A 13,824-nucleotide genomic window follows, 5' to 3' on the forward strand; every position below is an offset into this window, starting at 1 on the left:
TAGCTTGCAATACAGTTTTCCAGGCATTTTTTTAAAGAAATGTATCAGCAAACATGCCTCATAGATCTCCTGTGTATCCTATCAATGTTTAATGTAGCCGATAGCAACAATTAAATCATTTTTCTGTCTAAGTTGGTAGCCCGCTGCGTCTCGAAATAGGCTGCCCCCCTGCGCTCTCCAACATGCCTGGTAACAGCTGGCACAGAGAGAAGGGAAGTTGTCACGGAAGAGTTGACAACCTTGACAACTAATTATAAGAAATGGAATAAAAACCGAATAGAAAGAAAATTAAGCAGTACACGTATGGACAAGTGAGTGTTTCCCCCCAAAGAGCCCAGCATTATCTCTCTAATTATAGAGAAATAAACTGGTGAATTTAGACCAATAAGCGCTACTTGTTTTTCCCCTCGCTGTGTCAGAGGAGCAGGACAGCAGTGTGAATGCGTTTTGATGTGGTCACATGAATGCAGCGGCTCGGGGCTCGGGACAGGCTCTCCGTGGTGCGCGCATGAGAGGAAAAACTGACGGCAGTGTCATTGCGACCTTGAAGCAAGGTCATTCAGTCTCTGCTGCAGACACTGCAATTCTGCGGGGCTGCATCATACTGGTGCAGAGTCTGCATTATCATCCTGTTAGAAGGCGAAACCGGTCATGCTATAGTCATTAGATTCACTCGAAAACCGGAAAATTGGATTTATTTTAAGAGTTTATGTTTTGAGATTTACTGCGTTATATTATCACAGCTATCTCACTCATTACAGCCAGTATACAGTCGCAGAGGATCTGTGTTCAAGCCAAAGAGTGGAGGAGAAGGGACAAACTGTGAATACCAGCTGGGGACCCTAGGGTGCTCCTTACAGCAGGTCCTGACCTTAGACAGGTGTCAGCTGATAGGCTACATAAATACAAAGAAGCTTTTGTGGCTGATACACAAATAGCATTTGGCACTGCATCAGTGAGTCATGGATAACATAACTAAGAAAAAAAGTCTCCACCTGTACTATAAACAACTTCATCAGCTTATAATCGTTAGTAGTAGCCGAGAATACTGAATACATGTGCTACTAGAAACAGCATGGTGGACTTCAGTTTCAGTTTGTCCTGAACAATCACAAGGCTTAATGTCTACTTAATGTGTTGCTATATTTATATATATTCATAATATTTACTGCATTCATTTTGGGTTAAAAGGAAAATTGATTCCTTAATAAGGCAGTACTGTGCTATATATTATTAAGATGATCAATAACAGAGCACCGCAGGGATGACGTTTCCATTGTATTTTGAATTATTATTATTATAATCAGAAGTTTATGATGCTTACAGGTTACGTTCAGACAGGTAATCTTCACAAATTAACAATTCATTTTATCATTTAATGCCGCATTAAATATGAGTTTTAAAATTGTGTTTTATGTCAGGACTTGCCTGAACTAAAGATTCAACTTGACTTGACGTAAACTGCGACTCGACCTGCCCTCTTGACTTGCTTGAGACTTGGAACAAAATGACTTGAGTCATGGTTCGATAATGTCATCTGGTTACACTTTATGCAGCATCACGTCACCACTGAAATAATTAATTCCATGCATGCATGGACGTTTTTTTTAAGATGTCTTATCCAACTGAGTGTAAAGCAGCTATTTTGGGATTAGAAAATGTCTCCATCATGGTGCAGCTCTAGGATTTGTCTCTAAGAGATGTGATCACTGCTGTCTGTCTCTCTGTCTTCCAGTTTATAGAAATACCTCTGCAAATCTGGAATGTGCAAAACTGTAGAAATACAATTTTTGTATTCTAATTTGTGGTGAATTTTCCCTTTAACTCCAGGTCAGGAGTGTAGCCTACATCAGCACTACAAACACTCCCCATTACTTGCCCTCTGGTGGCAGCACTGAGACACTGCAGCAGCAGTACTGGTGACGTTATAGCAGCTGAGTGTGTGTCCTCCAGTAAAAGGTCACCCACTGCCACAGCACATCATCACTGCTGACTTCCTGATCACAACGCCAGAGTGCTGCCTTTATTTTTTTTTTACATATCCTGCAGTAAAGTGTCACATTTCTGAAGGACAGATGGACCGTCACTTGTGTTATGCTCCTTCAAACATTTGCTTACTCACCAGTGAAAGGCTATTTGTCTCATTTGTAATCACTCAACAAAATAATGCAAGTCAACTTCAATCAAAGACCTTGGATGTATAGCTATACTGTATAGTTAGTCATGGGCTGCTTTAGGGAGGGAAATGTGTCAGTGTATGCCATCTGCTGGTTGTGTTAAAAGAGAAAAATCTGCATTCATTTACTTAGAGAGGGAGGGAGGTAATTGGTGTCAACTTCACCTATTATGTATCACACATTTTGTGGCATTAGAGAACATCCGTTTTTTTTCTTTTCAAATTATTATCAAATTATTAAATGACACAAAGAACTGCAGACGCAGTTTGCTGCTGCACCCGGTTTGTCCTTGGTGCCCTTTTCAGATTGAAACACCAAGGTAGAATTTCCAGCAGAGTATCACTTTCATGGTTCAACTGAGGAGCCACGGCACATGCTAAAACGGCCATATTGACAACTTGAAGGGCATTTATACAGTACATCCAAGATACAGTACTGCATGCATTCAAATCCTGCAGCATTGACGCCATGTAAAAACTTCATTTAGAGCAGCTTATAATGTCAGGAATCATGTGAGTCCATCCCTCTGGTGTTTAGACAGTAAATTAACAGACAACCATACAAAGAAGTGACTTTATTTTCATGACATAGTCAGGGTCTCTGAGTGTGAAGGAGGGCATTTCTTTAGCTCAGTAGTGTGACTGATTCTGTGAGCCACACACTTTCTGCAGGAGACACTCAAAATGTACAGAAATGATCTGGTATGAAACCTGATACCATATTCCAGTCCATAAAGATGATCGTGAGAACTTCTTCAACATATTGTTGCCAGATCCTTGTTTTCTGTGGCTGCATGTTTCATGTTTGGTCTCTGCAAAACACCATTTATGATTCATCTCTAACTAATGCACCTTATTATGCTCGACCCCAGCTTTTTTTTCACGCATTGACCTACATTTTCATGTGTGATGTGGTCTTCTAAGTGAACTAGGGCACTAACCCAGCATGAAATGATAGAATGGTGTTTGTTCAACAGCGATTATCATGTCTTCCAGGGAAGCTAATGTGCTCAATCAATCAAAAAAGAAAAAAGGGGAAAAAAGACACAGTGCTGCTTTCAGTGAAAATATCTTTATTACATATATGCAGTACAGTAGGATTAATGCATTTGGCCATCAAAATGCAAATATTATGGTTGTACACTGTTTTTTTAAAAAGTTTTGTGACATACCAAAAATGTACAAGAGCCTGTTTGGTACCCGTTTAATTGTTGGCAGGATTCAAGAGTAACTGTCTCAGACCAAAGCATCCTCTCTTTAACATGAACACCACAACTTTCTCACCACATGGCTTTGGTTTGCTCTGCCTTGTTTCCTGCTCTGTGTGGTTTAGTAAAAGGCTCATGTCCAGGGAGTGCATTTCTGCCTTGGCCCAGTAGAGAGCAGTAACTCCTCAGAAAGTAATGGGAACATTGGCATAAAAATCACTTCATCATTTCTGATTGAGTCATACACACTCGCATGCTAAGAGCATTAGATGCAAACCACAAGTGGCTAAGGCTTCTGCAACATGTTTTCATCTTAAGTGTCTGTAAGGAAGCTCTAGGCTACATATACACAAATAAATTGCTACGCTGAAAACTCCTCTGTCAGATTATGAACACATCTTATATCTCTCAAGTGGATACTTGTGCTAGCAGTGGAGTTTCTGTAATCAGCTTGGATTTTAAGGCTTCACTGGTAGACCTGGAACTTGTTTTGGGTTTACATTGGGCTCCTTCTTGTCCCGGTTGGAGCCGTTGATTTTAGGGCTTCTCTGTGGGACAGGTCTTCTTTGGCGTCTCCTTCTGGGCGGACGAGAGCGTGCACAGTTGGACTGTGATGTATCCAGCAGAGGATCCAAATGTAGCTTCCCACTCTGGGCGTCTGAGGACTCATCAATAAAGGCAAGGTTCTCCCCAAAGTAGTCCAGAGGTTGAGACAGGTGAGGATCTGGTAGATCTGGAGTCTCCGCCTTCTCAGGCTCTGCAGGTTTTTCTTCAGGCACTTGTTCCGTCTGAGTGGCCTGAGAATCTGATTCTGATCCAGACCCTGATTCATTAGAGGAGGAGGAAGAGGTGTATGATCCAGACTCTGAATGACCCTCACCCTGCTGCTCCTCTTTCCCCTCAGCGGCCCTCCCATTAGCAGACACACTGTGACCATGGCTGCGAGGGCCGTGGCGACGCTTTCGCCGACGACGCTTGAAGGGGTCATCAATTTTTCCTGCAATGCGAAAGTCTACCGACATATTCTGGATGTTTTGAGTCCAGTCAGTGGCGTGGGCTCGAAGCTCCTCCATCTAAGAGAAGAGAACAAAACCAAAGATGATGGAAAGGAAGTGGCAGAGACAAGACATGATAAAAACAAGACATGAGACAAGACAAGACAAGACATGAGAGGAGGAGAAGTACCTCAGCTCTGGTCTTCTTAGACAGAACCCGAAGCCAGTTACCAATCATTGTCAGGATAGATGCAAAGTAGGCAAGACCCAGCAAGATCCAGAACCACACCAGAGGCTTGTACCAGTGGTCACTCCCTGCATTTCCAGAATCCCCTTAGAGACGAAAACAAAAACACAGTATAGAATATCAGTGTGTAAAGGCAACACTTTTAACCGTCAATCTGTCTTTTTCTACGGAGGAAATAAACATTTATACAGGATATATTATATAGCTGAAAATGTAATCAATAATTCATCTCTTAGAAGAAAAGAAGCCTGAGTAATTTATGAGGGTAATGTCTGTGCTAAGTGAACTTAATGCATCACAACTGACAGTTATATTTATGGATGGCTAATTAAGTCATACTAATACTCATCAGCAGATCAATAAATTCAACGAAAAAGACAAATTATGCAAAAGGAAGATGTAAACAAATTGGACTGTAACGGAAACTATGGTGTTCTGCACAAACAGTATAAATGTACTGAGTAAATTTTTATTGATCAGTGTCTTAAAGTTTGTCCTGTGGCGATGAGCTATCTGTGTGTACGGGGGGCTTTGAGAGCTTTTTAAAGGCCTTTGTATCAGTGCACTGATATTGTGATGCACCTTGGCCTCTGATGTGGCCCTCTGGTTACCTCAAGTTCAGCTCTCATGTGACCTCAGGGCAAAAATAAATTCTTCTGTCTTCTATGCATGCAAAAGGGCAAAAGCAAATTTAATGAGGTTAGGGATCCAGACAACGTCCACTCAACAATTCTGTACTTTCTATTCCCCTACATTTGGCAGCTGTAGTTACATCCATTTTATTTTTATTTTCATTAAGGACGTGTGGCCAATTTACACAAGCTTTACTTTGTCATTTCAAGCAAAGCTTGTCATTTCATACTTTCCCTAAGAAAGTCTCTGCACAACACAACTTTTACTTTTGATACTTTAAGTACATTTGAATGCTGATACTTTTGTACTTTTACAAGTAGGTTTGAATGCAGGACTTTTGAATGCTTGAATTTAGATTTTAATTAAATAAGGGATATACTTTTTTCACCACTGGCTGTTGTATACCTGCAACATAGTCTCCAAAACCCACTGTTGTAAGGGTGATAACTACAAAGTAGGCCGACTCCAGGAGAGTCCACTTCTCCACCTCTTGGAAAACCAGGATAGGCACTGCAACAAAGAGGACGCAACCCAGCAGGATGGACAGGACGGCTGAGATGACACGCACAATGGTTGGACTGACTTTCCATTTCTGTCAGGTGAAGGAAGGTGAAACAATACAGTGGGATTAGACAAATAAATGGAAGTACATGCAGAGTGCAAGAAAAGAAGACACTGAAAGCTCTGTTGAGGGTCTGACCCGGAAGAGAGTCTCTATTTTGGCAACAGTTTTCCTCAGCCCAGTACCCAGATGGTCTCCGACTCCAGCAAGCAGGATACCAAACAGTGGGATTCCCACCAGGGCGTAGAAGATGCAGAACAGCTGCCCTCCTTCTGTCTTAGGGGAGATGTTTCCAAAACCTGAACATATGGAGTCAAGAGGTGGTCGATTGAAGACACAAAATGTAAAGGTTAGATATTGAACCAATTGGACACCCACCGATGGTTGTGATGACAGTCCCTGAGAAAAAAAAGGCACTGGCCAGATCCCACTGGCTGACGAAGGTGATGTTGCTGCTGGGATCTACACCTGCACCGACGGCCTCCACTACTTCCTGGTAAGGGACAGCAGAGAAGAGAAGAAATCAGTGGTTACTTCAGGGAATAATAAAAATGATAATAATAATAATACTTCTGGGAACAGTTAAGCAATTTATATTTAACTGAATAATAAAAAAGAGTGCACATGATAGTACAAATTTTTTTACCTGTGGCCATTAAACTGTATACCTCCTCCCCTTTCTGCAGGGAGGAAAGCTAACATATCTGACTGACTAATATTAAAATCATGTACGATACAATTTTCAACATCAAGGACTATATTATGTTCGTTATCATATGCAATATATCTGTCTATTACATCCTGCCATGTCATCTCCACTTTATTCACTTTACTTCTTAGACACTTTATTATTTATATTTATATTTATATTTATATTTATATTTATAGTTATATTATTACTTATTTTATTCATTGGTTTTCTTAGATTATCCTATATTGTGACTGTTTGTAATTGTTTTTGAGGCTTTGGAGCAATTTGGAACCAGAATCTCCTTCAGGATTAATAAAGTTCTATCTTATATTATCTTATCTTATCTTATCTTATTAATTATTTCTGTGATGCTGAAAGCTTCAATGGCACATGCACAAGCATGACTTTCTTTTCATTATCCAGTTAACTAGTCCAGTAATGCTGGAAAACGCTGTAGAAATGCATTGTCACGGTAGCAGCTGCAGGCATTGAGTGTCAAAGAAGTGACTGGTGTCGGCTCCACTCTGTCCCGAGTGTATCGAACCACTGCCAGCACAGATAATCCAATTCCTGCTCTAATGATCTGTCCTGTGTCTGTTGGTTCTTGAAGACATTTGTTTACTTTAATTTTAAAAGCTGAGTATGATCAAGTTGTGAGCGAAAATGACATTATTACTGCTTCATATCAATTAGAAGTTTATGATCACAGAGATCGGGCTGTGTCTATCAGACATCTTTAAAATATTTGACATGTGGATATAAAAGCTGTTTCTACTCCTCAACAAAATTAAAATGATCAACTTCTGTTTAGTCTGTTCACCACAGCTGAACTATTTGAAACACACAAAAACAATCCTGTCTCACATCCAGCCACATTTCAGTGTTATAATTGAACAGCACACATAATTAGATTGTAGAGGCAAATACTAGCCACAAGAGAGAACAGTGTATTTCAGCTATGCATGGTCGTATACTGAGACACCTGACTATGCAGACAGAGCAACCACAAGTCAGTACACATTAACAACCTCATCTATAGCCAGAGGTAGAAAATGTACAACTGTACAAGCGTGGCATCCTGTGGTGTGAGCCGTCTCATATTACTGGAGTTGAGGACAGATTGTAGTAGGAAGGAACTTGTCAATGGAAGACCTGTTGAAACATCAGCTGACATCGGTGCAGTGAAACCTGAGCCACAATGCTGCGGAAGAACATCTGAAGAAGCACTTTGTAACACCTGTCTGGATCAGTCAGGAGTAGGACAACTTCAGTGTTTGTTTTTGTTTGTTCTGACAAAATTATGTGCTGTGACGTTGTGTCTGTATGCAAATAAAAACAGAATGCATGCAATCTAGAATTAATAAGTGTAAATTTACACAAAAAAAGTGTGTGAGTTTGAATATTGTCAACATTGTAGATGGCATTGGTCTGTGAGGCTGTTTTTGCAACATGTGGAAAGAGATTTTTTTTCACTAAAATCTCCTCAAAAGGTTCCACCATTATTAAAGTGTCTTTGTTGGCCATATTGGTGTGTCTCGCCTGAACTATTTGCAACTCCATTTTGATCGTGTCCATAAGCTTTCAGAAAATGTGCACAAAAACTGATCAAATGAAAGCTGAGTACGGACGGTGTTTTCCTTTATCACGTTGAGTATAAATGAGGACAACTCTTTTTGCTTCAACCATAGTGAACTGGTAACTCCATGAGAGGTGAGCAGGCAGGTAGGGAGGTTTGGCCAATCTGACAGGTGCATGTTCATGAAATGTGCAGCAGAAATTAAAAGAGAAGAGATTGATCTTTGCTGTGTGTGAGTTTCTTTAAATATACAACTGTTTTCTAATCAGGTCTCAAACAGGAGGGCCTTGGCATGGCAGAGCTTTGGCGCAAGACTGGATGTATCAGATAACATGACCTATTCTCATTTCCTTTACCTTTACAGGTTCTTCCTTTAGATAAATAAAAACAAAATGTCTGCTGGACCACTGGTTTAATTCTGTAATGTCCTTTGGTCTCTTGAACCTTTTTGCAAATGTCAACCATTGCATCACTTAAAACAGTAATTTACAACTTTCATACTGGAGCAAGGACAAACATCTCAGGATCACAGCACGGTTGCCAACCTGTTCGCTCGTAATGCTCAGCTTTCATGCACTAACACCCACACACATACACATACACACACACACACTAGAGCTGACCATCCTTACATAGCTGCTGTGACCACAGTCGCTCCACACGGTCACAGACAGCTTCACTGAAGGGTCATCCAAAACTGACCAAATATGAGAAGCTCTACTGTCTGAGTCAAACAAGTTCCCAATAAATATGCCAATTTGTATGTTTAGCTATAAAGGCTTCATCTCTAAGATAAGGGAGCTGTAATATAAATTATAATTGCATTGTGACGTAACACACCAGTGCTGGTGTTTTAACTCTATAAAAATTAGCATTTTATGGTTTGAAAATGGTTCAAGATGCCCTCTGGTGTTTTAAAGCAGCCCTGAACCTGCAAGACCAATGCTGACACTGAGTGAACTGGTTTGAAGTCAACCATGTCACCAAGGTTAAAAAAAGATTGTTAACGCCTCACACATCAAAGCCACTGACTCCGCTCCCCCTCCCCGGCCTCTCCCTTTGAGCCCTTCGCTCACTTTTAACATTTTTAAAAATTCAATCTGCAGTAAGTGGGGTTAGGCTCAGATTTGGGGGTGAAGGTGAAGGGTCACAGGCCCAAACAGTTGGGAACCATTGCAAAGTGGCGGTTTTGTGTCACTTATATGCTCAGATCCATTTATAGAGAGGCCAAGTCCACTTTTGGACCATACTTTGAGAAAAAAGATATGGTGGGGAGACATTAATTTTTTTTTTTTTAAATGTTCCATAAATTAAGGCGACACACTACAGGCAAAGACAGTTTTTTCATGCACTGGTCAATTTTGAGGTTTTTCGCTATTTTTTCTCCAATAACATGTCTTCTTTCAGAAGAGTGGAAAGAAAGCATCCTAAACAAACATTTAGGTTTATATTTTACAATATTTTGTAGACTTCTACTAAACCTCGTCATCACAGGCATTGTTAGAAAGCTCCCACTCTCCTGCATAATATTATGTGTTTTACATGTTCTGTACTGTCGTTGCTATAAATTACATTCATATAAAAAAGTGTAATTTCCATTAAAATGTATGAAGGCAGTTTTCGAAAAAAAAAATGTTCTCATGCTCTGAACCATAAATCTCAACTTCAGATACACTTACAGACGCCAAACTGACCAGTTTTATTCCTAACTATATTCTGAAGGGTTTGTCAATATATCCTTCATATCCTGATTTATGGAACATTTTGTTCCTAAAAACAAAGAAACAACAAGAATATTGGTTTTATATGGCTTTTGACAGTATATTCTGATTTGTGAAATGATAAAAGGAGATATCCCAATTTCCCTAATTCCCTAATTTAAAAAAATGTGAATTAGGGACGTTTCCATCAACTGGTTAAGAATGAATTAACAAAGCTGCATAAACATATATTTCGTCAGAAGAAGGCAGCGTAATGTATTGCTGTAGGCAAATCTGTCAGTAAGAAGCAGAAGAAGTAGAGATTATGCAAGAGAGAACTTTGGCAACCCAAAAGAAAAAATGGAGAGAAGTCTTCAGGAATTGGATTCAATTGGGCAACTCATAATTGTTCTTTCATGTCAGAGGAAACAGCTGATTATCCATGTGAGTTATTCAGAAATGTCCATGTCCTGTTAAGCGCATTAACTACTTTTCGAAAAAGACACCTCAAGCGAGTGTAAAAACTTAAATGTGCATTTTCTGAAAGTTTTATAAAATGTCGGTGTTTCCATGAAGCTTTTGTCATGCAAATCTTTAAAATGTGCATCGAAATTTGTTGATGGAATTACAACATGGATATACAAAGGCCCATTGGGGAACCTGAGAGGGAGGGACTTCACCCACAAGAAGGTCCATCTGCGGGTGCACATGCTACAGGACACACCCTCTAAACAGACCTGTTTTGAGGACTTATGTTTAGGCACAAATCTGGTTTAGGGACAGAAACTACTTCTTTAGGTATAGGAAAAGAAAAAATGGCACTGTAGATAATGTTCATCTGTTTAATGCTTGGAAATCATCCCAAAATAAAACTAGATAATGAGAGATCTGCTGTACCTCTATAAGGGTCTGTAGTTCATCTGGGCCCATGCAGGTATAGTTCCCCAAGTAGTTCCGCCGTATGTCCTGCAGATGATTGTACTTGTCCTCCTCTCGTGGTGTCTCCAAGGCTCGAAACACCACAGCTCCCAGCACCAGGTAGAGAAGCACCCCGGTGAGGATGCCGAGCAGGGTGGAGCAGCGCATGGCTACACCTCCACCGAGTCCAAACGCAGACTGCTGTTTCCCTCTGCCAGACTCGACGCTGGTGTGGCTCGGATCCCAGCTGCTGCAGCTGAAACGTCAATAATCACAAGAACACAAGAGTTTCATACTGACCACAGCGCCTGACAGCAGTCCCAGCTGGACACATACAGGAGCAGCAGACGGACTATTAGCTGAACATGAGGCATTAAATGGACTCAGGCCTCACCACACTGCTGACACACAGTTAATGCAACATCCCACATGAATCGCCAGTCATCTGACCTGCTAAACACTTCTAACAGATGTGACCTGCTGTAAAACATGATCCATATCAAGAATACACAGACAGATTCACCCATTATAGCTGAGCTTACCTGTCAATCCGCTTGAGTGGATCACGCCTTCGTCTTTTCCAGTCCTTCTTTGCACCAGGCCTGAGGATTTCGTCTCTTGATCCGTAACCACTGGGAAGCCCGTCCACCTCACACTCTGAAGGAGGGGACACTAGAGAGAAGCAGAGACACAAGTTTTCACATTTATGAGTGATTTGAAATGAAAGAAAGACAACAATATGTCCACTTCCTGAGAAAACAACAGCTGTCAAACACAGACTGTCACTCATATTGTGCAACCAAAAGCCACCTGTTGTAATTGTTTTATGGTGGTTGTCTGTTGCCATTTTTAAATCATATGAACCATTTAAGCCTTTAGCTGTCATGAAATTTTCTACCCACACCTATGTAAACTTTGAGTGGAGAAAATGGAAATTCCCCACTCTGGATGAAAAAAACGATGGCTCATTGTAGATGATTTATTTCCTTAAGATGATGCAGATCACTTGGAGAATAATAATGATGAGAACAGATACCTCCAGTTACAGCAGATATGGACTTCAGAGATCATGGTGTCTTCATAAAAAGGAACAAAAGCTTTAAATGTCCAGCAGTGAAACCCAGTTCGGTGTGACGAAGAACCAAGAAGGCATTTAAAGCTGAAACTGGAGCCAAGGCTCTGCACTCTGATGCATCTTTACCTTGTTAGTTGAGAAACTGATAGATGTGTCTGACACTCCCCTTTGTCCTGGAAATTTCAGAAATAATTTAAGAGGGAAAGATTTGATCATTTGGACAAGTAGGTCTGCCACTTCCAATTCACTCTGCAACAGTGGACTGCAAGCCAGAATTTACGGAAAAAAGAAAACAAGCTCCTAGTCTTCAAATTTTCAGTGACTGCAGCTCTTTAGTCAGCAGATTTGTTGATCTTAATCCAAAATTAGAGCAATAAACTGTCGCACTGTGACAGCAAAATATACACTTCTCTCCAAACAGTTTTACAGCTGCTGGGAAAAAACAGAGACACTGTCCACTTACTAAATTGAACACACCACAGCTAGGTTAGAGGTTAGCAGTTTAGGTGAAACTCTATACATTGATAAGATTAATTTAAATGCCTGTTTTTTTCTGTACATTCAATGCATTTCTAAAAGAAAAAAAAGAGACAAATACAGCACAGTAATCCACTTTTTAACACATTATTGAAGCATGTTCTGGCACAACTTTAAACATCAGGATTTTCAAACTGCTCAGTCAACATCTATCAACAGTACTTTATCTTCTGCATACCCACCTTAGACTGCAGCACAGAAAGCCAGACGGACCACTAGACAAAAGGAAATTGTAATACAGCTTGCATTAAGTGCCAACATTGCTGTTGCTGCTGCTGCTGCAACCAAACTGATCCCGTTTTATCACCACTTAGAGTCCCGCCGGGTGGTTAAAATGTATGGTACTGACCAACAATGCGCCAGACAGTCCAGCCCCTATGTGCTTACCTCAAAATGAAGGATCATATAAATCCAGAGGAGCAGTCGCCTCATGCATAGTGTTTGATGAGTTCAGGCAGCCGCATACTGGGAGGTGTATGTGCGTGTGTGAGTGTGGGTGAGGAGGGAGGCTGTTGCTGAGCACACAGGAGAGAAAAAGATACTCAATCAAAGTGACTTCATAGAGAGTGAAAGAGTGGATTAAAGAAGAGAGAGAGAGAGAGAGAGAGAAGCAGAGATGAAGGTGGAGATGATGATGAAGCAAGAGACAAGTTTCCAATTCCAGTTTTCTTTTCCAAGAGTAGGTACAGATATAATAATATAACAACATAAAGATATAATTCAGCTCCATTTGCTTTAGCCTGTAAATTCTATATTCCATAGTTTTCTTCTGTAAATTAGGATTCAACTGAATTAATAGATATATTGGGATCAATGTTTGAGACCATTGAAATGTGATGGGTGTAATACTGCCGACTCTGCAGGGGAAAGCCAGCTAGGCTCAGCCACTCTGCTCTGAATATCCCATCTTCCACACAATCTGCCTGACAGAACTGCTGCTGCTCTCTTTCTGTGTGTGTGTGTGTGTGTGTGTGTGTGTGTGCGTGTGTGTAAAGGGGTGGGGATAGGGTTTCTCAGGCGTATCCAGGGGGACTGTAGTAAACTCTCAGATGTTCCTCTCACACATCATAAACCAGACAGGACATTTCTGGTTTCAGTTAATAGTGTTATTATTAGATTCATTACATAAATCTTCATCAGTGAGTCGATTATCCTCAGGTTGCAATGTAATATAGCAGTCAGCTGACTGTATAGTGGAGTAATTGCTGGGATTGTTTTTTTTCCTTTTCAACACTGTTTGACATGCATCTTCCCCTACTCTGTATAGTTTCTCACTTCACTTGATAAATAGTCAAAGCAAATAACAAGACTAGGCCCGACAATAGTCGAGACTATTATATGTCCAAGTGCTCGTTTTACAGAAAACATTCCCATGTGCACCAGTCCAATTGACTGATTTGGAAAGTTTCCTCAGATTTGTGCTTATAGGTGAAACCAGAGAACTCTTCCACGGGAAATTAAAAATGTCGGTTGTGTGCACTAATTGTTTAAGAGTGTGCATGCTTC

General features: G+C 40.6%; 1 protein-coding gene across 1 annotated transcript; it reads right to left on the reverse strand.

Annotated features, from left to right (window-relative positions):
- Window positions 1-3,576: 3,576 nt before the first annotated feature.
- Window positions 3,577-10,874, reverse strand: LOC131986556 (potassium channel subfamily K member 4). Its single transcript, XM_059351571.1, has 6 exons — window positions 10,686-10,874; window positions 6,200-6,314; window positions 5,960-6,120; window positions 5,665-5,851; window positions 4,570-4,712; window positions 3,577-4,457 (listed from the first exon to the last, which is right to left on the reverse strand). The coding sequence occupies exons 1-6, from the start codon at window positions 10,872-10,874 to the stop codon at window positions 3,843-3,845; spliced, it is 1,410 nt and encodes a 469-aa protein (XP_059207554.1). The 3' UTR covers window positions 3,577-3,842.
- Window positions 10,875-13,824: the final 2,950 nt, after the last annotated feature.

Source organism: Centropristis striata, chromosome 15 (genome assembly GCF_030273125.1).
Source record: "Centropristis striata isolate RG_2023a ecotype Rhode Island chromosome 15, C.striata_1.0, whole genome shotgun sequence".
In the NCBI taxonomy this organism is placed as follows: Eukaryota; Metazoa; Chordata; class Actinopteri; order Perciformes; family Serranidae; genus Centropristis; species Centropristis striata.